Source organism: Saccopteryx bilineata, chromosome X (assembly GCF_036850765.1).
Source record: "Saccopteryx bilineata isolate mSacBil1 chromosome X, mSacBil1_pri_phased_curated, whole genome shotgun sequence".
In the NCBI taxonomy this organism is placed as follows: Eukaryota; Metazoa; Chordata; class Mammalia; order Chiroptera; family Emballonuridae; genus Saccopteryx; species Saccopteryx bilineata.
In genome coordinates, this window is record NC_089502.1 from 15,880,535 (window position 1) to 15,908,174 (window position 27,640).

Consider the following 27,640-nt stretch of genomic DNA (forward strand, 5'->3'; position numbering starts at 1 on the left):
TGGAGAAATAACAACTGACACAACAGAAATACAAAATATTGTAAGAAAATACTATGAAGAACTGTATGCCAAAAAACTAGACAACCTAGATGAAATAAACAAATTCCTTGAATCATATAATCTTCCAAAAATCAATCTGGAAGAATCAGAAAACCTAAACAGACCAATTACAACAAATGAGATTGAAACAGCTATCAAAAAACTCCCAAAAAATAAAAGTCCTGGGCCTGATGGCTTCACAAGTGAATTCTACCAAATATTCAAAGAAGAACTAACTCCTATCCTTCTCAAGCTATTTCAAAAAATTCAAGAGGAAGGAAGACTTCCAAACTCCTTTTATGAGGCGAGCATAACTCTGATTCCAAAACCAGGCAAAGACAACACAAAAAAAGAAAATTATAGGCCAATATCCCTGATGAACTTAGATGCAAAAATCCTCAATAAAATATTAGCAAAACGGATCCAGCAATATATGGAAAAAAATCATACACCATGATCAAGTAGGATTTATTCTTGGGAGGCAAGGCTGGTACAATATTCGCAAATCAATCAATGTGATTCATCACATAAACAAAAGAAAGGAGAAAAACCACATGATAATTTCAATAGATGCAGAAAAAGCATTTGATAAAATCCAGCACCCATTCATAATCAAAACTCTCAGCAAAGTGGGAATACAGGGAACATACCTAAACATGATAAAGGCCATCTATGACAAACCCACAGCCAACATCATACTCAATGGGCAAAAATTAAAAGCAATCCCCTTAAGATCAGGAACAAGGCAGGGGTGCCCCCTTTCACCACTCTTATTCAACATAGTTCTGGAAATCCTTGCCACAGCAATCAGACAAGAAAAAGAAATAAAAGGCATCCAAATTGGAAAAGAAGAAGTAAAACTATCATTATTTGCAGATGACATGATATTCTTTATAGAAAACCCTAAAGTCTCAGTCAAAAAACTACTAGACCTGATAAAAGAATTTGGCAAGGTGGCAGGATATAAAATCAATACACAGAAATCAAAGGCATTTTTATACACTAATAATGAACTGTCAGAAAGAGAAATCAGGGAATCAATCCCCTTTACCATTGCAACCAAAAAAATAAAGTACCTGGGAATAAATCTAACCAAGGAGATTAAAGACTTGTACTCGGAAAATTATAAAACATTGATAAAAGAAATCAGGGAAGATACGAATAAGTGGAGGCATATATCATGCTCATGGTTAGGAAGAATAAACATCATTAAAATGTCTATATTACCCAAAGCAATTTATAAATTCAATGCAATACCAATGAAAATACCAATGACTTACTTCAAAGACATAGAACACATATTCCAAAAATTTATATAAAACCAAAAAAGAACACGAATAGCCTCAGCAATCCTGAAAAGGAAGAAAAAAGCGGGAGGTATCACACTTCCAGACATCAAGTTATATTATAAGGCCATTGTACTCAAAACAGCATGGTACTGGCATAAGAACAGGCACATAGATCAATGGAACAGAACAGAGAACGCAGAAATAAACCCACAGCTTTATGGACAACTGATATTTGACAAAGGAGGTAAGACAATACAATGGAGTAAAGACAGCCTCTTCAACAAATGGTGTTGGGAAAACTGGACAGCTACCTGCAAAAAAATGAAACTAGACCACCAACTTACACCACTCACAAAAATAAACTCAAAATGGATAAAAGACTTGAATGTAAGCCGTGAAAACATAAGCATCTTAGAAGAAAACATAGGCAGTAAGCTCTCTGACATCTCTCGCAGCAATATATTTGCTGATTTGTCTCCACAGGCAAGTGAAATAAAAGACAGGATAAACAAATGGGACCTTATCAAACTAAAAAGCTTCTGCACAACTAAAGACAATAAGAACAGAATAAAAAGACAAACTACACAATGGGAGAATATATTTGACATAGCGTCTGATAAGGGGTAATAACCAAAATTTATAAAGAACTTGTAAAACTTAATACCAGGAAGACAAACAATCCAATCCAAAAATGGGCAAAAGAAATGAATAGAAACTTCTCCAAAGAGGACACACAGATGGCCAATAGGCATATGAAAAAATGTTCAACATCACTAATGATTAGAGAAATGCAAATTAAAACCACAATGAGATATCACCTCACACCAGTCAGAATGGCGCTCATCAATAAAACAACACAGAATAAGTGCTGGCGAGGATGTGGAGAAAAGGGAACCCTCCTGCACTGCTGGTGGGAATGCAGACTGGTGCAGCCACTGTGGAAAACAGTATGGAGATTCCTCAAGAAATTAAAAATCGAACTGCCTTTTGACCCAGCTATACCACTGTTAGGAATATACCCCAAGAACACCATAGCAGTGTTTGAAAAGAAGAAATGCACCCCCATGTTTATGGCAGCATTGTTCACAATAGCAAAGATTTGGAAACAGCCCAAGTGTCCATCAGAGGACGAGTGGATTAAAAAGCTTTGGTATATATATACTATGGAATACTACTCAGCCATAAGAAATGATGACATAGGATCTTTTACAACAACATGGATGGGCCTTGATAACATTATACTGAGTGAAAGAAGTAAATCAGAAAAAACTAAGAACTATATGTTTCCATACATAGGTGGGACATAAAGATGAGACTCAGAGACATGAACAACAGTGTTGGGGTTACAGGGTGGGGGGAGGAGAGGGAGGGGGTTGGGGGAGGGGAGGGGCACAAAGATCATGGCTTTTCAGCATTTGCCATATTCCCCCCTTAATCTATAGACAGCAAATATTTACGTATGGTGTTCCCACTATAAAGACTGCTGTCTTAGGGACAAATGCTGATAAACTATTTCAGCAGTTCCTCCTTCTTCAAAGACTTATATGTAAACATAGAGCTCCATGTTTCATAGGACATACTCAAGCTCACTCCATGCTCCCTGGAGCTTTAGCACAAGGGAATGCCCCCCCCCCTTTTTTTTCTTTTTTTTTTTTTTAGTATTTTTTCTTTTATTTATTTATTTTTTGTATATTTCTGAGGATGGGGATGGGGAGGCAGTCGGGCAGACTCCTGCATGCGCCTGACTGGGATCCGCCTGGCATGCCTACCGGGGGGAATGCTCTGCCCATCTGGGATGTTGCTCTGTTACGGCCGGAGCCATTCTGGCGACTGGGGTGGAGGCCATGGGGCCATCCTTAGTGCCCAGGGTGGATTTGCTCCGGTGGAGCCTTGGCTGCGGGTGGGAGGAGAGAGGCCGGGGGGGGGAGAGGGGGAGGGGGGAGGGGTAGATGGGCGCTTCTCCTGTGTGCTCTGGCCGGGGGTCGAACCAGGGAATCCTGCACAACAGGCCAATGACTCCGACGGGTCTACCATATCATGCTTTTTACTTAAAAAAAAAAAATTTACATTTCCTTTGAATGCTGATGAACAGGAGACACCAAATCTTTTTCACCTGCAAACTACTACCTTCTTTACTAGATCTAGCTAATAACACTGTTCTGTCTTTTTTCCAAATAGCTCCAGATATATGGAAAAGATTTATATAGGCGGATGGGGATCCTCAAACCCCTCAGCGAGATCTTCTGAGAATGGCTTTTAAGATACCTAGAGGCAGAAAAAGCCCAATAGAGATCAGGGGGAACTACCAGCTTTTAGGATACACCCTTAAAGGCTCCAACACCCCAAAGGGGTCTCATAGGATGACATCTGGGTCCTGCTTCAATAGTGGAAAGGAAGGTCATTGAGCTAAAGCCTGCCAGGCTTACACGCCTCTGCTGTGAGGAAACAGGGACACTGGAAGGTGGGCTTCCCCTGCGCTCCTCTAAGGGAGGGTTCAGTCTCTTCCAGCCCTGCTCCAGTCACCTATGACCTAACCTTGCCCAGAAAGCTGGGGTTTGCCACTGAAGGCTGAAGGTGCCCAGGGCCATCGGTCCCATCTACAACACTGTGGACGAGCCTAGGGTATTTCTTCCAAAAAGCAGGTAAACTGATCTCATTCGCACAAGGGCCACTTAACTATGTTTTGCCTGAATAGTCAGGTTTTTTATTCTTCCCTCAAAGATCTCTGTTGTGGGTGTTGATAGTCCTATTTTCTGCTGCTTTGCTTAATATATAGTGTTTCCTTTATCCCTCCTACCTCAATGCCCCACTCATATTTCAGGCTGGGACCTACTCTTAATTTAGAGCTCTCTTTCCTCCTTTTGCCAACTTGTATTATGAATTTACCTTTGCCACCCGGCTTAGTGTATCCCAAGGTTCTCTTTACCAGGACACAGTCACAGAGCTCCAGGGAAAGGCAACCTGGTCTCAACTCTCCAGGCAGAGGAGAACAGAAGCTCCATATCCACGCATGCTGCAAATGGCTTTTTCCAGTCTACCTGAATCATTACCAGCTAGAAGCAGCGGTCATTGGGACTTGGACATGAGCTGCAAAGTGTAGAATGGTGACAACAATTCCAGTGCCATGCGGACTTTTCCTGTGGGGAACTTTCCTGGACTCCTGCTCCCTGTGACAGCTTCTAACAGACTGAACTGTGGTTGGGTTGCATTTTTCAGGGATTTGGCATGGTGATGGGGCCAACTTGGACTTGGGGAACATGTTAAGGACACTACTCATTTATGGATTCTTGCTGTATTGGCCAAGAGTTTGCTTAAAGGCTTTTAATCACTGTAAAAAAAATAGAGGACTGGATGAAGAAGATGGGGCAAATATACACCATGGTATATTATTCAGCTAGGAGAAATGATGACATCGGATCACTTACAGCAGAATGGTGGAGTCTTGGTAGCATTGTGCGGGGTGAAATAAGTGAATCAGAAAAAAACAGGAACTGCAGGATTCCATACATTGGTGGGACATAAAAGCGAGACTAAGAGGCATGAACAGGAGTGTGGTGGCTATGGGGGGTGGGGGGAGGGAAGGAGGGAGAGGGGGAGGGGGAGGGGTACAGAGAGAACTGGATGGAGGGTGGTGGAGGACGATCTCTCTTCGGGTGATGGGTATGCAACAGAACTAAATGACAAGATAACCTGGAAATGTTTTCTTTGAATGTATGTACCCTGATTTATTGATGTCACCCCATTCAAATAAAAATTTATTTATAAAAAAAAGAAATAAATTGGATGTATATGTGTATATGTGTATATGTGTAGGTGGGTGCTTGGGAAACTTTATGACTTTATATGGGTAGTCAGATTCCTAGGAGATGGTGGCATTTGAGCTAAGACCTGAAAGATGAAAACGAAACAGGGTGCAAAGGTTTGGGAGAAAAACATTCTAGGCAGAGAAACAATAGTGCAAGGCAGCCAAGGGCCTAGGGTCTCTTTGAACAGAATGGAGGCCAGTGTGCCTGGCTTGTTAGGTGGAACAGTGAGTTTGGAGCAGCAGGTGGGCCCTGTAAGCCATAGTAAGGCAGGCCATTAAAGGGCAATCTCAGATTACTGAGATCCTTCCCTAAAACAACCTGTCAAAACACATTGCTCAATTACCTACATGCTATCAGAATGCAGGAAAGTTGTGGCATCTGGTCATGCTTGTTCTCATCATGGTTACAGACAGTTCAGAATGTCAAATCCTCTCTATTTTGGACCTCATCAATTCAAACTTTGAACTGGTCCACATGGCAGCTGGAATGAGATGGGGGTTTGGCTGTACTGCCTCCCAAATGCCACCAAATGAATTAGAATTCATCTGTTTAAAAGAACAGACTCCTCAGCAAGTTAGGAACCAACGATGGCTGTGCAACCCACAGGGTAGGCTTACTTAGCCATTAAAGCAGGTTCCAGAAGATTCTAACTTGACAGCACTGTTAGCCTTGTTCCTATTGCTATGTAGTAGGGGGGGGCATTTTTTTTTCTTTTAAAAAATAAGAAACAGAGCTTTTTTTGGGGGGGAAGAGAACATTCAATATACCAATTTTAAAAAATTGAATCAAAAGCCGGGTCTTTGCCAAATTGATTTGAATTTCCTGAGCATCTATTGATACATCTGTGATGAAACATTTGTGTCACATCCTGAGACATTTCTTACTCTCCCAGCCCACCCTCCCAGCCCCAAGAACCTGATTCAGAATCAGGTTCTAGGTCTTTGCCCCTTGAACCCGCTGTGAGGTCAGTTGGCAATGGAGGAAGGTCACATGAAGAACCAGGTCCGGGGACTTTGGCCGAAACCACCCATACCCATGACCGCCAAAAGAAACGGCCCAGGAGAATTTTGAAAAAATCTGTCGGTGAATGAAATCTTGCCATGACATATCAACCCGCCTCAACCTTACTGATGTTATAAATTACCCCCGGGCGGGAGAAATTGTGCGACTTCTCTGGCCTCTGTCTTGCGGACCAGTGAACCTCTCCACACTTGTCCACACTTGGTGGCTATGTCCTTTTTTCTTCCTTGGAGGAAAATACCTTACACCCGCCTGACAGTCCCAGGCATGCGTGCTTCCTACCTTTTTCTCAGAGCTGTAGTTCTGACTTTGAAGACTCCTTTTTCAGCAAGACTCAGCCGAGAAGAGAATGTGTGGCAAAGATTGTGCTCAACGGCCATCCATTTGTCCCCTTACATTTCCCAGCCTCCCTTGCAGTTAAGTTTGGGCCATGTGACTAATTCTGACAAAGGAAGAGTCGTCAGCAGTAATGTGTACTATTTCTGAACTGAGGCACTTAAGAGTAGTAAATTGTTGTCGTCCCCCCCCCCCAATTCATATGTTGAGACCCAAACCTTCAGTGTGGCTGCATTTCAGTAAAGGAAGTAAGTAGGTTAAATGTGATTATGAAGATGAAACCCTAATCCAGGGGTTGGGAACCTATGGCTCGTGAGCCAGATGTGGCTTTTTTGATGGCTGCATCTGGCTTGCAGACAAATCTTTAGATAAAAAAAATAATAATAGTGTTAAAAATATAAAACATTCTCATGTATTACAATCCATTCATTTCCTACCGCTCATGTTCATGGTTGCGGGTGGCTGCAGCCAATCACAGCTGTCCTCTGGGACAACAGCAGATTTTTATTGGATAATGCATAACGTACATGGGTCGTTGCATGGCTCTCACAGAATTACATGTAAAAATATGTGACATTCATGGCTCTCTCAGCCAAAAAGGTTCCTGACCCCTGCCCTAATCTGATAGGATTGGTGCCTTTATTAGAGGAGACACTAGGCAGGGGTCCCCAAACTACGGCCCACGGGCCACATGTGGCCCCTGCCACACTTCCAGAAGGGGCACCTCTTTTATTGGTGGTCAGTGAGAGGAGCATAGTTCCCATTGAAATACTGGTCAGTTTGTTGATTTAAATTTACTTATTCTTTATTTTAAATATTGTATTTGGACCCGTTTTGTTTTTTTTTACTTTAAAATAAGATATTTGCAGTGTGCATAGGGATTTGTTCATAGTTTTTTTATAGTCCGGCCCTCCAACAGTCTGAGGGACAGTGAACTGTCCCCCTGTGTAAAAAGTTTGGGGACCCCTGCTCTAGAGAGCTCTCTCTGTCACATGAGGCCAGTGAGAAGGCAGCTGTTTGCAAGCCAGGAGGAGAGCTTTCACAGGAACTAAATTGGCTGGCACCTTGATCTCAGAATGGATTGGCCTTTCCAGCTTCCAGAACTGTGAGAAAAATGAATTTCTGTTGTTTAAATCATCATGGCTGTAGTATTTGTCATGGCAGTCCCAGCTGATTAAGACACATGCTTCTTCATTTTTCTCTTCTCTGCTATAGAGATCTTGGAGACCACATATTGCAGACAGCTGAACTATCTGATGTCCAATCTGCATTTGACTTTGTGCAAAAGGCCATAAACCTTTCCTGTGCTCAACAACTGAGATTTCTGGGTTTCTGGGTTATTGCAGCATAACCTAACCAATCTTGACCTATGCACAGTGTCAGGGAAAGACATGCATACCACATCTGTCCAAACAAGAGCAAAAGCAGAGGGGCGCCACTGACTGTTCTTCCTCTGGCCCTATTGCCTCCGAGATTGAGTGTGGACCCAGTGAGCCCTGGGTATTCAGACAGAAGCAAAGTGTACTTCCTGAGTCTTGGGATTCAACAATGAAGGTGTAAACTGCTCAAGGAATCCATTCAGGTTTCAAGTAAGAAAACAAGAGTCCCTGCTGTTCAAAAGTTGGGAAGCTTTGGGAGGTAAGGCATTGTCTCCGGAAAGCTCCTATTGAAATGCATACCAATTGCCTGGCAGGGGTCACACGCATTTATCCAGTGACAACCAGGAAGCATATCCTTAGGACCAGTTCTCAGGGAGGGCAGACAGACAGATCCAGGGTCTCTGGGGGTCACCCTGGGTCACTAATTGGAGGCAGACCACACAGCTTGGTCTAGGACTAGTCCTTCCCTGCCATGAGGAAGTTTGAATTTCACCGAGGAGAGGGGGGTCATTTTAACACTTCAGTTTCCCCGTGGCTTCTCACTGATATGCCCTTCTTGGGTCAGACAACCTCCATGACCGTCTCTGTAGACCACCCATGAAAGAGGATGGAAGTGACCTTTGGGGCCTCCCCCCCCCCTTTTTTAATGCTTGGCAAGACTTCCCTACAAGCATCTTCTTCTATATTGACCTTAGAAATTATTTTCCTCTTTCAAAATCAAGATCAAGCCTAATCTCCTCCAAGAAACATTTCCTGACTCTCCCTTCTCTTTGTAATGCCTGCTGATCTTCAAATAACAGCAGTAACCAACAGTGATTGTATACCTCTACCTAGGATACCTAGGAAGCCCTCTTCTAACTCACGTTTCTTATATGCTATCTCGTCTGACCTCTCAGATTCTAAAGATGTTATCATCCCTACTTAATATCTGAAGAAACTTAAAATCAGAGAGGGAGAGTGGCTTATCCAAAGTCACACAACTAGTACGTGGCACAGTCTCCTGTATAATTCAGTCACTGTGTAACTTGGAGTAAGTCTCCTAATTTCTCTGGGATTGATCTGTAACAAACCAAATAATGTGTTTATCTGAAAGCAGGTATTAAAAGGAAATGGAAAGATTTTTTTTTTTACTACCTCAAAGCAGAGTGCTGGTTTGTATGATCTGTTAAGGTCCCTTCCTGTTTTGTGTTTTCATGATTAAAAACAAAACATCAACAAAAACTCTCCTTGGAACTGGAGAGAGGAAGCAAGTGTTAAGGAGGCAGCTTTCTGTACCACTCCCCCCAAAAGCCAAACAAAACTAAGGTTATTCTGCCCCCTTGTGTCCTCTTCTGTCACTGCAGTCATTGTTAGTGGCCCATCCAGGTTTCAGGAAATTTAGAATCATTTATGTTCATTCATTCGTTCATTCATTCACGCCTCACACAATTATTGAATATCCCACTCTGGACCAGGTGCTGTGCTATACACTATGGGTATAACACTAGGGCCCCTCCCTGAAGGGGCTGCAGTATAGTGGGGCAGACAGACAGACAGATCATTTGATCCAGTTAAATAAGTGCCCTGTAAAAGATCATTATGCAACGCAGGGAGGGCAAGATTGGCTTGGGGGAAGCAGAAACATGTTGGAAAATGCTTGAATAAAAGAGATGGTTGTTGAATTTGACGACTGACTTTGAGTTTTTTAGGTGCCTGGGGGGAAAGCCTTCTAGAGGTGGCTATGTGTGAAGGCGTGGGGGCAGGCACATTGTAAAGGACTACAGGACGCTTTGTATGCTGGGGACATAGTGTGTGTTTGGGAGGACAGTGGGAGAGGAAATTGAGAGCTGGCTGGTGGTTAGGGCATGGAAGGACTTGTGTGTCATGTGGAGGGTTTGGAACTGCCCCCCGAGTGCTAGGCATCCTTGAAGGGCTTTGAGTAGGGTAGCAGCATGGTTAGATGTGAATTTCTGTGAGTTCATTCTGGCTTCTTTGTAGAGAATGAAGTGTAGAAGTATAAGACTGGGAAGATTCTTGGGAAGGTTGCCAGATTTAGCAAGAAAACAGAAGAAAAAAGAAACCAGGATGCCCACTGAAGTTGGCATTTCAGACAGAGAACATTTTTAGTATAAGTGCACCCCAAATATTATATGGAGTGTACCAAAAATTATTTTGTGTGTATCTGAAATAGAAATTTAATTAGGCATCCAGTATCTGGCAACTGTATCTTAGAGTCATCAAGGAAAGATATTGGAGACTTCGACTAGGGTGGAGGTAGAAGTGGGTTGGATAGAAGTGGAAAAATTCAAAAGGTACTCAGAGATAGAAATGAAAGAACTTGAGGATGATGTGGATGAGGGAAGGTGAGAGAGAGGTGTCAAACACAATGCCCAGTCTGCAGCTGGGGCTGCTCGCTCTGTGGTGGGTCCTCTAACTGCACTGCAGCCTGACTATTACACACACTGAGGTAAAGGGTCCTTCTTGAAACATCCTAGAAACCCCCTGAACACAGAAGCCAAGGTGTCGTCCAGATTTCTGTCCGTCTCCCGCCTGCTTCCTCTCCTTACCTCACCTGCTTGGTTTTTTCATTTTGGTCTCACCCTTTATTTGATTGGTCCAGTCCATTATCCAGGATTTGGTGCCTGGAACCAAGTTAGGGCCCTTTTAGTCTTCTGTCCTTTGCCTCTCTGAACTACTCTCTGCAACAGCTAGCATAAGGTGCCCAGCCCAGGCCTCCATGACTGACCAGGGTAGGTCCTTTGTAACATGCAGGAAAATCCCACACAACCTAGAAAACCACAGGTTTCCCTAGGGAGTTTCTCACCTCCAGGAAGCTGAGACTGGAATGGTGGCCTGGCTTCCTGGAGCCTCTTGTGACCCAACAGTGCCTCCCAGTGGTCATATAGTATACTGAAGTCTCACGTGAGATGTAGGACTGGATTGTAGACCGCTGAGAAAGCTCTACTTTTTTATCTCTCCCTGGCAGGGCACAGGGATCTTCCCCATGCTGGTGACCATCCATTAAGAGTGCTAATGACCCTCTTCAGCTTCTAGGATCTGAACAACACATTTGTTTGGTGGACCTGCTGGTAGAGAGGTGGCCCAAGGTGACTTTGGAAGAATCAAACAACTAGGCCTTGAATCTCTATTCACGGCAGGACTCAGGGAGAAGCTCCAGGTGGAGCAGTTAGTCTCCAATATCTCCAGCCTTCCATATTGGATAGATACTACCCTACAAATCAAGGTAGTTGTGTTTGAGGAACTCCCCACTCACCAGATTGTGGACATCAGTACATAGAAAATTGGAGCAGTGAGTGGGTCTTACAACTGGGCTGCCTACAGTGGGCATGTTCCCAGCCAGCCAGTGGGCCTGGCCACCATAGAGGGTGGCTGTCCATCTCTCCAGCATGCTGTCACCCTATCCAGGGTCACAGCCAGTCAGAAAGTACCTATCAAATGTCATGGCCTCTCTCCCTTAGACACCGGAGCCTGTGAGCGTGTGAGCAAAGCCAAGGCTCTAGGCCTCAAGTACGGGAGCTGAGAGGCATCAGGGCGCCAGGTGGGCTGCAGTGAAAGGGTGGTTAGGAGTAACTGAAAAAGCCTTCTAAGGAGCTGGCTCAGGAAATGTAGCCCTCTGACTATAGGCACTTGCTGTGGGGGGTCTGGGGACACCCCAGGCTGTGGTGGGAAGGCTGCAGGGATCACTGACCCACTGCTAGTGTCTCCAGCATCATCTGGCTGGACATGATGAGTCATCCCGTGGGTATGGCATGTGCTCTGCTTTCTAGCAGGCTTTGGCTCATTAGCCTTTGCCAGGGCCCCTTGGGGCCCTAGCCCCCATTTTCCTGGGTCCAGAACTTTGGAGAAATATAAAACTTACCATGTGCCTCATCTGTAAAATGAGAATAATAGTAATACTCACCTCATACGTGGTCACTCAGGCTACATGAATAAATACATGTAAAGCGCTTTGTTGTTGTTACAATGAGTATTTCTCTGAGACCCTGCAAGGATCTAGACATCAGCTTGGGTCTTAAGGACTCAGTTTTCTTATTTTCCCTTCCCTTCAGGGTCTCTAGTTGTCTACATGTCATAAAGTCTTGCAGGTGAGCGAAGGAATTCTATTTTCTTCCATCATCTCATTTTCCCCAAAGAGCCTAGTTTGCTGTTGCTCTCATAACCAAGTACCACAGACTGGGCAGCTTAAACAACAGAAATTGACCCTGTCACAGCTCTGAAGGCTAGAACTTCAAGATCAAGATGTTGGCAGGGTTGGTTCTTCCTGAGGGCTGTGAGGGAGACTGTGTTCCAGGCTTCTTTCTAAGCTTCTGGTGGTTTGCGGGCCAGCTTTGGTGTTCGTTCCTTGCTTGTAGATGTATCACCTCCATCTCTACCTCCATCTTTATGTGGCCTTCTTCCTGTGTGCGGCCATGTGTCTAAACTTCCCCTATTTATAAGGACTAGTCATATGGGACTAGGGCCAACCCTCCTGCAATATGACCTAATTTTACTTCAATAATTACATGTGCAATGACTCTATTTCCAATTAAGGTCACATTCATAGGTACTGGAGTTTAGGACGCTAATGTATGAATTGTGGGGGGGGGGCAAAATTCAACCCATAACAAGCCTTTGGTTTTCTTTCTACTTCCTCTCCAGTCACCAGGCATGGGATCATTCTGTTCCCTTCCATTCACATCTGCATCTCCCCCTCCTCCAGCTGTTTCATCACCTCTGTCCCTGCTTCCAGCCCACCTCTCTCCAGAGAAGATCTAACTCTTCAGCAGCTCGCCGCCCTCACTGAAAGTTTCTAAATAACTTGGAACATTGAGGGACAGTTAAGAAAGCAAGACAAAAGACATGTTCTTTAATTCCTCCTGGTTTTCAGTGGAAGATAGGGCTGAAACTTCCATGGACTTCAGACAATGTCAGTCTAGTCCTGAAAAAAGTATTCCGTAGTTGTTGTTGACTTTTTAGGCCACAAGTAGATTTTAAGGAGAATAGTCAAAGTCCTCAAAATAGAAAGAAATGATCACAGAGCCAAAAAATTAAGTGCAGCTTTAAATACCAATTTTAGAACTGGGACGTCCTAGTCCTCTGCCATCTGCTGGCCACAGCTACAATTGGTAAATGAGCCTCGCCTTTCAGAGTCAGGGCCGTTAGGTGCTATGTGAATGGACATGGCTTAGAATGTCAGGCTCTACGAAGTTCCGAGTCCCAGCCCGGGAGGCCTAAGGCCACCTGGTGGCCTTCGGTTCTGCCCTGCAGGAAGCTAGAGGAGAGAAGCCTGCAGATGCTAAGCAGAAAGCAGGCCTGGGATGTGACGGGGCAGTGCAACGGGCCGGGCTCTGAGCCCGTGAGTCCATCTCCAGCTGCCTTCATGCCTGAGCAAAACACTATGTCTGTTCATTCCAACACAGACTTTTCTTTCTTTTATGCAATAATGTCTTAAATCTTTTTCTGATATGAAAGTACATACTTATTGTAAAACATTTAGAAAACCAGACAAATACAAAAGTGAAAGAAAAAAAGAAAGATTTAGGCTGGCACCAGAGGCTGGATTGGGAGTTTACCAGCATCTCTGTCAGCACCCCCAAAGTCGCTGCAAGTACGCATTACAAGTTAAGGAGAAACTGCTTGTTAGGTAAAGGCAATTCACAGTTAGAGACAAAGTCCCTAGCCTCCGTTTGAATGACATTCTGGAGCCACCACAATGCCAGCACCCAGGGGGGACTGCTCTTTACTAAACAGAGCATTGATTTCCACCATTTTTTACCTATGTATCATAATTTTTACATTTATTTTTAGTGTGATATAATTGACATATATTAGTTTATAATTGACATAAATTAGTTTCAAGTGTACAACATACTGATCAATATTTGTATATAGTATGAAATGATCACCACAATAAGTCCAGTTTTTATCTGTAAAAAACCTATAATGTGTTTTCCCACCTTCTGGTTCTGAAGACTATGTAGACTGTTGTCAGTTTTTTTGCTCTAATGAGTAACGCTGGCATTAGCTTCCATGGACTTAAGCCTTTGTGCTCTTCTAGGATAATTTCCTAGAAAAGGAATTAGTACTATGAACATTTCTAGGCTCTTGATATATATTGCCATATTGCTTCTATTTATTTATTTATTTATTTATTTATTTATTTATTTATTTATTTTTCTTTTCCAAGTGATAAGAGAGGAGATAGAGGGACAGACTCCTGCATGCTCCCCACTGGTATCCACCCAGCAGCCCCCATCTGAGGCCCATGCTCTGCTCACCTGGGGCCATGTTCACAATGACTTATTTTTACCACCTGAGGCGGGGGCTCCATGGAGCCATCCTCAGCGCCTGGGCCAACATGCTCAAATTGAACAGAGCCATGTCTGTAGGAGAGGAAGAGAGAGAGAAAGAGAAAGAGAGAGAGAGAGAGAGAGAAAGAGAGAGAGGGAAGGGTGGAGAGGCAGATGGTCACTTCTCCTCTGTGCCCTGACAGGGAATCAAATCAGGGACTTTCACACACTGGTTGACACTCTACAACACTCTACCACTGACCCAACTGGCCAGGTCCACCATATTGCTTCTAGAAAGGTGACACTCATTTACTCTTTGACAAGCAGCAGACATGCAATGTTTTTGCTTACCTTTGTCAACACTAGAGTTGTAGATGACACATATTTTTGAGTCCCAGGCATTGGGTTGGTGCTGGGGATACCGTAATAAGGAAATGAAAAAAAGAGAGAGAGAGAAGAATGTGGTCTCTGTCCCCATTGAATTACTGACCTGGTGGGAGAGGTGACCTTCATCAAATAATGAATGTATGATTGCAAACTGTGATGCGCACTGTGGAAGTGTGAGGAGAACGTAGCCCAAGAAGAACTGGCTGTGTAGTGGAGGGAGCAAGAGGAGAAGCCAGGAGAGAGAGGGTGGCAGATGTAGGAGGAGGCTGGAGTCAGTAACACTCAGACCTGCTGGGCCTCGTGGGTCCTATAAGAATTTTGGGAAGAACTGAATGCTTTTAAACAGAGGGGTACCGTGATCAAATTTGCCTTTTGAGAATCACTTTTTATGAAATTAAATTTTTTTTGAAATTAAAATTTTTTAATTGTGGTAAAAGAAAAAAAAAAAGTACCACTGTAACCATTTTAAAATGTATGGTTCAGTAGTGTGACGTATATTCACATTATTATACAATGGATATCCAAAATGTTTTCATCTTGCAAAACAAAAATTCTATCCCCCATTAAACAACTTTCCATTTTCCCGTCCTCTCGGCCCATGGAAACCACCGTTCTACTTTTTGTGCCTATGAATTTGACTACTCTAGGTGCTTTGTATGAGTGGAATCATACAGTCTTGTCTTTATGTGACTGGCTAGCTTATTTCCTTTAGTACAACGTCCTCAAGGCTCATTCATATTGCAGTATGTGTCAGAATTTCCTTTGTTTTTAAGCCTGAATAATATCCCATGGTATACATATACCACATTTTATTTCTCCATTCATCCACTGGTGGGTTCCTTCCCTGTTTTGGCTACTGTAATTCTGCTATGAACATGGGCGTGCAAATATGTATTCAAATCCCTATTTTCAATTCTTTTGGATATATATTCAGAAGTAGGATTGTTGGTCATATGGTAATTCTATTTATAATTTTTTGAGGAACCTTGAGAATCACTTTTAAAAAGCAAATTCAGCAAGGCTGATTTTGTTGCTTACAAGACAACAGAAAATGGTGTTGGATGGCTGCTAAAAGTTATTCTCTTCTTGGACTACGTTAATGTAACTAAGTACTAACACACAAGTTCTATAAGATTCATAGAGCTCAATATGAATAATGAAATGCATGCACATTTCAGGAGCACCTATTGTATACAGACTGTATCTTTAAGTGCTTTGAGGGATAATCTTTACTAAAGAAATGCTGCTTTGAGCACTTGCTCCCTATAAGGCATCATGGGGAAACCCTAAATATTCCCAGCCTAGTTTCTACTTTCACAAAGCTTCTAATCCCAGGGGGGCAGCAACACTCTTAGGTGTGTTATGTGTTAAAATATTGGTACAACGGGAAGGTTCTAAGTGCTCAGGGGAGGCAGGAGCCATGGGGAAAGGCTTCCTGGAGGTGATATTTGGGTGTGAGATGATGTGGGCAGGTGGAGTGGCAGAGTCCAGAGGGTTCCAGGTGGCTGGCCCACACTGAGCCGAAGCACAATGTGCCCATGAGTTTGGGGGAGGGGAGCGCATGAGAAGGTCGAGTGGGAGCTTCAGAGAGTTTAATGAAAGAGGCTAAGGAAATCTTCACTATTGGGATGAAGAAAAGGAACTTCTGTGGTAAGTGGAGCTAAGGGGCCCAGAGAGGTTGATTAGGGGCCTGATGTCCAATCAGCACACTGGGAAGACCAGTCTGGCAGCGATGCATGTAGGACAGACTAACAGGGAGAGCTCCTGGCAGCTGAGAAGCTAGAAAGGGCTTAAGAGGACTGCCACAGTATGCTAAGTGAAGTAAGGTAGACAGAGAAATACAGATACCATGATTTTACTCATATGTGGTATCTAAAGAATGAAATAAACAAAGCAAACAGAAACAGACTCAGAGATACAGAGAACAGACTGATGGTAGCCCGAGGGGACAGGGTGGGAGGGCCGGGTGAGGAAGGGGAAGGGATTGAGAAGTACAGACTGGCAGTTGCAGGATAGTCATGGGATGTGAAGTACGGTGCAGGAATACAGTCAGTAGTAACACTGCAAGGTATCTAGTGGGACCAGGTGGGTACCTGTAGGATCGGGGCTGAGCAGAGGACTGTGAAAAGTACATGGTTGTCCAACCACTGTACTGTACACCTGAAACCAGTACAGAATAATACTGAATGTCAATGGTAGTGGAGAAATTGAAAACGGTGTGTGTGGGGGAGTACACCAAGTCTGAAGTAATGAGGGTCTGAATTTGGTGGTGGGCTGTGGGGAGAGAGCAGTGGGGAAGGAGGGGCCGGATAGCAGACAATGGGAGTGACTAGACCTTGGCCCCTTTCCTATGGATGTCCCATCATGCCTTTTCTTCCCTTCCTTCCCGCTTCCTTCATTTTTCTTTTTCCCCTTCTCCCTCCCTCCCTCCCTCCCTCCCTTTCTTTTTTATTTTTTTTAATTTATTCATTTTTAGAGAGGAGGGGGAGAGAGAGAGAGAGAGAGAGAGAGAGAGAGAGAGAGAGAAGGGGAGGAGCAGGAAGCATCAACTCCCATATGTGCCTTGACTAGGCAAGCCAGGGTTTTGAACCGGCAACCTCAGTGTTTCCAGGTTGACACTTTATCCACTGCGCCACCACAGGTCAGGCCCCTCCCTTCTTTTTTAAAAAATATTATATATGTCTCATTTTAGGATGACCAGTCCTGCTCACTTTGATTTCCTCCAGAACTTTGCATAGTGGCCTACACTTAGCAGGTGTTTAATAAATATTGGTCAAATGCAATCCATGACTGATTAGAAGTGGGGCACGGGCCAAAAATAACCAAGGGCTCAACCCGAGGTGGTAGGAGAGAAGAGGATGCCAGGAGAAGCTGGCCAGTTCAAAGTCAGTTTGAACTTGAGCCCTGGAAGGTTATCCAGCTGACCTGAAATGTCGGGATGCAGCTAGAAGAGATAAAACTTTTAAGGAACATCCCCACCTTCACCTCCACTCCAGCAGGGGAGATAGTGGCTGTGTTTAAGGGTCAATTTTTGGTCTGGATTAATATTCTGGTCTGCCGCTAGGCGAGTACCAAGTTAGATAGCCTCACTGAGCCTACTATAAAAATGGGATAAAGTAGTACTTTATAAGGTGGTTGTCAAGGCCAAAACTGAGGTAAAATGCATTAGTATACTACCTGGGATAAGTGATAGGCACAGTTACTATCAATAGTTATTATTACTATCATTAAGATTAATTATTGTTACTATTATTAAGATTAGGGAAAGGAGCATAAATTGTTTCACCCTGAGTGAGGCCGGCCATGGCTTCCTGTTGCATGTTAAATTAAAGGCAGCTTCCTGCCCCAGGCTCTACAGGCCTGAGTGCCTAGGCCCCTGCTCACCTCTCACCCAGCATACCCTCTCACCACACCCTGGGTTCTGCCTGGCTGCCCCCTGAATGCAGCAAGATGCTTTGCTGCCTTGGGCCCTTTTGGTTTGCTCTTTCCTTTGCTTGGAAGGTTCTTCACAAGATCTTGTATGGCTGGCTTTTTCTGCAGCAGGGAAGGTGCATATATACTCAGATGAAACCTCAGTGATCTTAAGTCCCGCATTGTCCCCTCTGAGACAGACTGCCCATCAGAACAATGAGACTGGATTAGATCATCACTAAGATTTTCTCCGTAATGCTCTGCCTACTGTTGCAGAGGGTGGCTTTAGGTTATTAGGCTACACCAAGAACCAGGTCTTCAATTTGCCCTTCAGTCAAGTTGCCCTAACGGTTCTCCTGAAACAGCAGCTGGGGAAACAGTCTCTAACATCTGGAAATATGGTCATTGAGGCTGCTCTGCCATATTGCCTGCTGCTGCATAAAAAACTGTCAGTCACTATCCACTGAGGGGGGAACTCACTCTCAAAACACAAAAACACCTTCCTCTGCCAAGTCTTTGGGTGGGGTTAGAAATACTGTTCATGAAAACACTGAATCAGCACACTTATCAGGGTCAAGCTTGCAGTTGAAATGAACTGTTTGAGAGAAACCTCCAGCTGAGGAGGCCTCTTCAGTCTCAAAGGGAATGGAATCAGAATGTGCAAGTTCACAATGCAGATGGCAGAGGAATAAAGGTACTGCACCATGCTCAAGTTAGGGGTTTCCTTCTAAAGTGCTAGCATTCATATTATAGTCCCCCCTCGAGTATTAAATTTATGAAGTTCATCACCCCAGGAGGTAATAATAAGAGTTCAAAACTAGTTTTCACTCAAAAGTTTCAAAGTGAATTATGTGAAAAGAGGCTCTTTGGGGGGCATGTCAAAACTACTGAGACTATGTTGGAAAGGACTGGGTTCTCTCAAAATGTATACTTTGGGGTTTGTCAGATTTCTAGGCCTGAGGTGCTCATGGATCTGACCCAGTGTGATATATACATGAATTAAGAATCAACATTCTGCCTGACCTGTGGTGGCACAGTGGATAAAGCATTGACCTGGAATGCTGAGGTTGCCGGTTCAAAACCCTGCCCTGTCTGGTCAAGGCACATATAGGAGTTGATACTTCCTGCTCCTTCCCCCCCCCCCCCCGTTCTCTCTCTCTCTCTCTCTCTCTCTCTCTCTCTCTCTCTCCTTTCTAAAATAAATAAAAATTAAAAAAAAAAGAATCAACATTCATTCTCCCAACAGTGCTATTGTGTTGCCTTAATACTCAGTTTAAAATAAGGATCCTTGGCTGGCCTCTGAAAACACTGACTTCTTTATTAGCCTCTGAAAATATGTGGCTGCTTCTCCTGTTCCAGGGCAAATATACTGAGAATTCTTTTTTTTTTTTTTTCTGAAGCTGGAAACGGGGAGAGACAGCCAGACAGACTCCCGCATGCGCCCGACCGGGATCCAGGAAGCTCTGCCCACCAGGGGGCGATGCTCTGCCCTCCCAGGGCGTTGCCCTGCCATGACCAGAGCCACTCCAGTGCCTGGGGCAGAGGCCAAGGAGCCACTCCCAGCGCCCGGGCCATCTCCGCTCCAATGGAGCCTTGGCTGTGGGAGGGGAAAAGAGAGACAGAGAGGAAGGAGGGGGTGGGGGTGGAGAAGCAAATGGGCGCCTCTCCCACATGCCCTGGCCAGGAATCGAACCCGGGCCCCCCGCACGCCAGGTCGACGCTCCACCGCCGAGCCAACAGGCCAGAGCCTATACTGAGAATTCTTGATTCTTCCTGTAGGACAGGAAATGACAGGACAGGCAGAGCTCTGAGGACTCAGGGACAAAAGCCTCACCCCTCCGTTCTTCCTCACCAAGACCACACTTTGATTTTTCACACAACATACATTTATTGAGAAAAAATTTGCAATAAATTATAATAAAAAAGATGACACTAAATACAGAATCCCACTAGCAGCTTTGCTTAGTGACCAAAACATTTTTGGGAAATACAACAAACAATTACAGAAGAAGACTCAGAAAACCGTGAAAGGGAGACTAATGCAGCATTACCACATGAGTTTGAACCATTTCTTCCCTAAAACCATAGCTGCAGAGCCCTTCCCTACCAGCTGGCTCGGAATTCCTTCCTCAGAGGCACAGCAGAGGCACTCGGGAATCAGAGGTCAGGATGCTAGAGGACGCACTGCCGGGAGGCAGATCTCTGAGGTCTGCTCTTTCTTGTCTCCCCTACCTTGAGATTGTCTACAAACCTCAACCCTGTGTACCTCCTAGGACCACAGCTGGAATAAAGGCTGAGGCAACGAACTAACTTAGTAGTTTGCTTGACGATGAAAGAGGTAGGCTGCTGCACACAATTCCCACTAACCACGACCTTGATCACCCCGAGACCCCAGGTTGGCGACATACTAAAAATGTGGTCAGGACAGGCATATGGCCTATCATTGTATTAAAACCTGGCCCAGCTTCTGTAATTTGCCTCGGCTCTGATTGCTTTCTGGAGTAAGGGAGATCACGAGTGTTCTGCTCACTCTCTTCAGAGTCAACACCCAGCTCCTAACCTATCAGAGCTGTAGCTGTTTGGCACCAATCATGTGAGTCCTGCTTCCACAACTCCCAGTCAGAGAAGGCTCTATGCAGCCTATCGCAGATTATGTCCCTTTTCTTCCTCCCAGGAACTTCTAAGAGATGGTGGGACCGGGGAACCAAGCAGCTGTGGTGTTGCCCCAGCTCTCCTTTGATGTGCCGGAAGAGTCCGGAGTTAGTGCCCGAGAACGGATACAATGCCTGTCCATTAGGATGCCTGGATTTAATGGTAACAGGCATGAATTTGGGGTAGTTTTAACAAAAAGGAACCTGGAGGAAGCCAACTGCACCAGAAAGTTTTGCAATCAGTGGCTGGTTGCTGGTTTGTTTGCCAATCAACATAGATTCCATTTTTTAAAGGCTGCCTCACAGGGACTGAGTAAATGAAGAGCTCAGAGGGTTGTTGGGTAGCAGAGAAGGGCGCTTGGCTGGCCCCGCTGCACAGTCACTCCTCCCAGCACTGGGCCGAGTGGCTGGCGGCACAAGGGAGCTGGCTGGACAGCCCCGTCAGCCTCAATGTGGGACGGGGACATCTGGCTCCTTGGACTAGGGGACAGGAGAGAGGTTCCCAGGATTCTCATCAGTACTCTTGATGGAGAAGGAGCAGCATCTCTAGAAAGACCTGTTGGGAGGTGCACACTTGTTTTTGACTGTGGTGCAAGCATTGTTCCACAAGTGGATTTCTAAGTGGGGGGTGGGTCCCACAGACACCCAGGATTCGTTCTCATGTAGAATTTGCAAAACAGAAAGGGATGGTAGGAAGCAGGACTGGTCAAACATGGATGTTTTCACTCCTGAATATGCAAAAAAGTGCTTCCACTCTGATAACAATTCTGTCACACCAGTGGGATGTCATCTCCAATATTCCCTAATGTTCTGCTACTAAATGTGGTCTGAGATAAGAAAACATGGTTCCACTCGGTGCAAATTCATGAAAGGGCCAATGTTACAGAGACATACAGATAGCACTGTAGTAGAAATGCACAAATGCATTTAACAATCACATGTAGATGGTTAACTCACTGTTGGGGACACCCAAAGGGTCACTAGCCTTACTCAGACTCCCTTTGATGTACTGGTGGAGTGCAAAAGGGGTGACAGGGGACAGCAGGGCAAAAGTGCTTTAGAGGAAGGATCACACACAAGTCTGAGCTACACCGTGTAGTGCTTGCACGCCTAGAATGGGAACATCTCAGAAGTTAGGCCTTGGGTGCTAAGGACAATCATGACAGCAGGGCAGGAGGCATCAAACACGTCCCCAGATAAAGGAGTGTAAATACAGATCTCTTCGCCTTAGAAAGACAGAAGGCAAAAACACCAAGATGTGGTGACTTTGGCTTGGCAATGTAAGTCTAAACGCATTTCACTGTGTAGGCTATGGTAAGGGAGGGATTATGAAACTGCCTTTTCATGCCAACAGCCTTGGCATTCTGCAACAGACTCTTCCTGTGGCGTGACTTTGCAAATCATTCTGAAATACTTGGTGCCAAGATCTTCCACCTCTAGAATCTCGAAGAGTAGTGAAGAGAAAAGGGCTATTAGTCTTCATCGTTCCCAAGCAGGAAAACCAAAAGGAACTGGATAGCACGCTGGCGGTCACTCGAAGTTTGTCTTGCCAACAGGTTAGGTGGAGGTCTTAGGAGAAGACTTGTGAATAAGGTAGCTAGAGAGCGAGAGGAAGAAAAGGGGAAACCCCCTTGTCAGACACCACCTAACAAAGCTTCAGGGAAGGGGTGGGGGCGAGGGGATAAGGGCAGTGGGAAAGAAGTGACTGTCCTGTCCCTGGGCTTTAGAGACGGAATACACTGTGCACCTGCGTTTTCCCACTGCCAGTGTGCGGACCGGCGCCGGTCTGCAAGACAGTTAACCGCCCTGATGCTGTATGAAGATCATAGACACAATGATTGTTTAGGAGGCCGCTAAGACGGAAATCACCCTGAACATAAGTAAATTTGACTAAGATGGGTCTACAATCTTCATACAGGATCAGGGTAGTTTAACTATTTTGTGGATCAGCATGAAATTTTTGGCAGATCGGTGCCAGTTTGTAGACTGGTGGTTGAAAACACTGGTATACACCATACACAGAGAGTCCTGACCAACACCCACCATGGCCATTTTTTATAAAGATTTTATTTATTCACTTTAGAGAGGGGAGGGAGGGAGAGGGAGAGGGAGAAGGGGGAAGAGCAGGAAGCATCAACTCCCATATGTGCCTTGACCAGGCAACCCAGACCCAGGGTTTTGACCTGGCGACCTCAGCGTTCCAGGCTGACGCTAATCCCACTGTGCCGCCACAGGTCAGGCCTGTGGCCATTCTTACTAAGTAGTCTTACCAATCATATTGGCATTGACATTGTTGTATTCGGAGAATTTTAAGAGTTCTCGAAGGAATGCCATCAAATAACGGAAAACATTTCTATGGCATCTTGGAAGCTGGGAAATCACCTGTTTTGCAAAGGGAAGGAGGCAGTGAGGAGAACAGGTGAAAGATGTAAGAAGAGCTTACAGCTGCATAAACTCAGTTTATAATCCAACCTCTGCAGGACCCCGTTCATCTGTTAAAACCCTCCCTGATTTACTTATGACCAACACAGTAACTGCCAAATGATCATTTCCAAGTCCGAATGGCTGTACTGTCTGGCCCCTGTCCACTCAGTGACCAGGCCACGCCATCATCACGCATTCACATACACACCTCAAGTCATAAGCAGGTCAATGTTAACCTGGTCTTTTCTCATATCCCCATGACGGGAGAATGGCAGGTACCCAAGTCATCTGCCAAGCTGAAAAGTTTTCTTTGTAATGTCATTTAACATGGACGGGAGCTTCTCCCAATACTTACCTCTGAGGCAGCCTCAGAGGTATTATCAGCTATTGTAACACCAAGCACACTAAAAGAAAGGCTCCCAAGTCACGTCAGTCAGAATCTCATGTGTGATCAACTTCAGCAATCTTACGCCAGAGTAGAGGCATCCACCCTACCCAATGGGCCAACTGGGAAAGGGTGCAAAGTATAATGGGAAATAAACTTAAACTTTAAGGGTTCTAACTCTCAATGCTGGTGTCAAGTCATGAAAAAAAGACCCAGACCCATCCTACCATGTAGCTGATTGCCCACCTGGCTTTGTAAAATGGATGACTTCTCTATGGGGGAACCTGCCCCAACATAGCCTCAGAGCAATAAGACTCACCTGTCTGCAGACCCGGGGATCATGAGCAGAGTCAAGGCATCGCTGATACAGCTCATAACAGATGACAGGCTCTGGCAGGGCTTCCAGGAAAATGAGCAGCGCTTCGGCCACAGAGTGATTACTGCCAGCTGGACAGCCTTAAGTCAAAGGAAAGAAGCTACAGGAAAAAGGGCACGCCGACATCTGATTTGCTTCCCTCCTCAAGCTTCCTCAGTGACTGTTTCCTTCCTCTTACTCAGGGCACACTCATCCTAATTGGGGATTGATTATTTTATTGGTCTATGTACACTGCAGCTGAGCTGTTACAAAATTGATCAGACTCTTGGGAAGTCTGGCCCAACTTGAAAATCAGGGGACTATAGCATGCAGAATGATAGTCTACACTGGATCAGTCCTGGAAACTAGTGCCATCCTCCTCCCTGTCACGGTGACAGGACTTGTGGTGACAGGAGTGATCAATTGCCTGAAGCAGGACAGTACTAGTGCTTTGGGTCCTATTTCCACACTTTTTAAAAGCCATTGTTACTTATTCCTTTACTCTTTTCAGCAAAAGTCTGATACAAAGAAAGGTCAAAATTTCCTTTTTTCTTTTTTATTTTTTTATTAAGTGAGAGGAAGGGAGGCAGAGGCAGACTCCTGCTAGCACCCTGACTGGAATCTACCTGGCAAGCACACTACGGGATGATGCTCTGCCCATCTGGGGCGTTGCTCTGTTGTTCAGCAACTGAGCTTTTCTTAGCACCTGAGGCAGAGGCCACAGAGCCATTCTCAGCACCCGGGGCCAACTCCCTCCAATCGAGCCATGACTGCAGGAAGAGACGAGAAGAGAAAGAGAGAGAGAGAGAAAGAAAGAGAGAGAGAGAGAGAGAGAGAGAGAGAGAGAGAAGTGAAAGGGGGATGGGTAGAGAAGCAGATGGTTGCTTCTCCTGTGTGCCCTGACCAGGAATCGAACCTGGGACATCCACACACCAGGCTAATGCTCTACCGCTAAGCCAATCGGCCAGGGCAAAATTTTCTAAATGAAATAGAAACTGTAAAGTCAATGGTTACCTTATAATAAAAGTTATGAAGAAAAGATGGAAGGACAAAACTCAAATGTAGGTGGTTTGAAAAAGAGCTTGGCCAAGTACTCATCCATTTTCCTAAGCCTTTGTCAAAAAGGATACGGATTGTCTCGGGCATGCTGGTATCCAGACAGTCTATGATCTGCTGTAACTCTTCCTGCATTCCAGGGGTTTGAAACAGGTCCTCCTACCAAAGAGGTCACAAGGAATGGAACAAGGCAACACAAAACGTCCTAACGTTCTGAAGACCACCCAGAGCCAGGAGAGCAGCAGGAAGTGAAGTGAAGGGTGGTCTGCATGCATACGATTAGGAGTGGAAGTGTGACAGCAATGCCTGTTCTCATTACCATCTATCTCCATAGTCTGTGCGGACTGCATTTTAAAACAGAAACTATCTTCAAAGGTTTCAGTCTGTACCAGACACGGCAAGGGAATAGGTGGTTGGACTACAGACCAGTTGTTCCACATCTAGCCTCCTGACAAGAAGGCAGATTCCAAGCAGTAGAACCGCATTCAAACACTGATATCAGTAATCCCTGCTTTTTGAAAACTCATGTGATGTAACTGCTTTTACGAAAGACCTACGCTAGTGGCTGTTTTCACTATATAAAAACAATCAAAGAGCATTTTTGCTCTTATGAGAGCCAGCCAAGGCCCTTCCCAACAAGCCCAGGAAGAATTCAGCACTGAGAGCGCCCCCCACACCCCTTCCCCACAGCCCAGGAAGAATTCAGCAGTGAAAGCGCCCCCGACGCCCCTTCCCCACAGCCCAGGAAGAATTCAGCAGTCAGAGCGCCCCCCACGCCCTTTCCCCACATCCCAGGAAGAATTCAGCAGTGAGACCACCCACCACGCCCCTTCCCCACAGCCCAGGAAGCCCCCGCAGTGAGAGCGCCCCCCACGCCCATTCCCCACAGCCCAGGAAGCCCCCGCAGTGAGAGCGCCCCCCATGCCCCTTCCCCACAGCCCAGGAAGAATTCAGCAATGAGAGCGCCTCCACGCCCCTTCACCACAGCCCAGGAAGCACCCGGCAGTGAGACCGCCCCCCATGCCACTTCCCCACAGCCCAGGAAGAATTCAGCAGTGAGAGCGCCCCCCACGCCCCTTCCCCACAGCCCAGGAAGAATTCAGCAGTGAGACAGCCCCCCACGCCCCTTCCCCACAGCCCAGGAAGCACCCAGCAGAGTGAGCGCCCCCCACGGCCCTTCCCGACAGCCCAGGAAGAATTCAGCAGTGAAAGCGCCCCACACACTACTTCCCCAAAGCCCAGGAAGCACCCAGCAGTGAGATCGCCCCCACGCACCTTGCCCAAAGCCCAGGAAGAATTCAGCAGTGAGACCACCCCCCACGCCCCTTCCTCACAGCCCAGGAAGAATTTAGCAGTGAGACCGCCCCCCACGCCCCTTCCCCACAGCCCAGGAAGCTCCTGCAGTGAGACCGCCACCCACGCCCCTTCCCCACAGCCCAGGAAGAATTCAGCAGTGAGAGCGCCCCCCACGCCCCTTCCCCACAGTCCAGGAAGAATTCAGCAGTGAGAGAGCCCCCCAGACCCTTTCCCCACAGCCCAGAAAGAATTCAGCAGTGAGACCGCCCGACACCCCCCTTCCCCACAGCCCAGGAAGAATTCAGCAGTGAGAGCGCCCCCCACGTCCCTTCCCCACAGCCCAGGAAGAATTCAGCAGTGAGCGCGCCCCCCACGACCCTTCCCCACAGCCCAGAAAGAATTCAGCAGTGAGAGCGCCCCCCACGCCCCTTCCCCACAGCCCAGGAAGAATTCAGCAGTGAGCGCGCCCCCCACGACCCTTCCCCACAGCCCAGAAAGAATTCAGCAGTGAGAGCGCCCCCCACGCCCCTTCCCCACAGGCCAGGAAGATTTCAGCAGTAAGAGCGCCGCCACGACCCCTGCAAACAGCCCAGGGAGAATTCAACAGTGAGACCGCCCCCCACGTCCCTTCCCCACAGCCCAGGAAGAATTCAGCAGTGAGACCGCACCCCACGCCCCTTCCCCACAGCCCAGGAAGCACCCAGCAGTGAGAGCGCCCCCCATACCCCTTCCCCACAGCCCAGGAAAAATTCAGCAGTGAGACCGCCCCACACTCCCCTTCCCCACAGCCCAGGAAGCACCTGCAGTGAGAGCGCCGCCCACGCCCCTTCCTCACAGCCCAGGAAGAATTCTGCAGTGAGACTGCCCCCCACGCCCCTTCCCAAAGAGCAGGAAGCACCTGCAGTGAGAGCTCCGCCCACGCTCCTTCTCCACAGCCCAGGAAGAATTCAGCAGTGAGACCGCCCCCCACGACCCTTCCCCACAGTCCAGGAAGCACCCAGCAGAGTGAGCGCCCCCCACAGCCCTTCCCGACAGCCCAGGAAGAATTCAGCAGTGAAAGCGCCCCCCACGCCCCTTCCGCAAAGCCCAGGAAGCACCCAGCAGTGAGATCGCCCCCCACACACCTTCCCCAAATCCTAGGAAGAATTCAGCAGTGAGACCGCCCCCCACGCCCCTTCCCCACAGTCCAGGAAGAATTCAGCAGTGAGACCTCGAACCAAGGCCCTTCTCCACACCCCAGGAAGAATTCAGCAGTGAGACCGCACCCCACGACCCTTCCCCACAGTCCAGGAAGAATTCAGCGGTGAGACCACCCCCCACGGCCCTTCCCCATAGCCCAGGAAGCTCCTGCAGTGAGAGCGGCCCCCACGCCCCTTCCCCAGAGCCCAGGAAGAATTCAGCAGTGAGACCTCGAACCAAGGCCCTTCTCCACACCCCAGGAAGAATTCAGCAGTGAGACCGACCCCACGACCCTTCTCCACAGTCCAGGAAGAATTCAGCGGTGAGACCACCCCCCACGGCCCTTCCCCACAGCCCA

At 46.4% G+C, this 27,640-nt stretch overlaps 1 protein-coding gene across 3 annotated transcripts in view; it reads right to left on the bottom strand.

Annotated features, from left to right (window-relative positions):
- Positions 1-19,811: 19,811 nt before the first annotated feature.
- The window catches only part of OCRL (OCRL inositol polyphosphate-5-phosphatase), a 54,979-nt gene continuing 47,150 nt past the window's right edge, over positions 19,812-27,640 (bottom strand). For all 3 annotated transcript variants that reach the window (XM_066248837.1, XM_066248838.1, XM_066248836.1), the window contains 4 exons: positions 24,882-24,966; positions 23,716-23,843; positions 22,858-22,969; positions 19,812-22,184 (listed from right to left, as the gene is read on the bottom strand). In XM_066248837.1, coding sequence (XP_066104934.1) covers positions 22,060-22,184; positions 22,858-22,969; positions 23,716-23,843; positions 24,882-24,966 — 450 coding nt within the window. In that variant the 3' untranslated portion in view covers positions 19,812-22,059. The remainder of the gene's footprint in view (positions 22,185-22,857; positions 22,970-23,715; positions 23,844-24,881; positions 24,967-27,640) is intronic.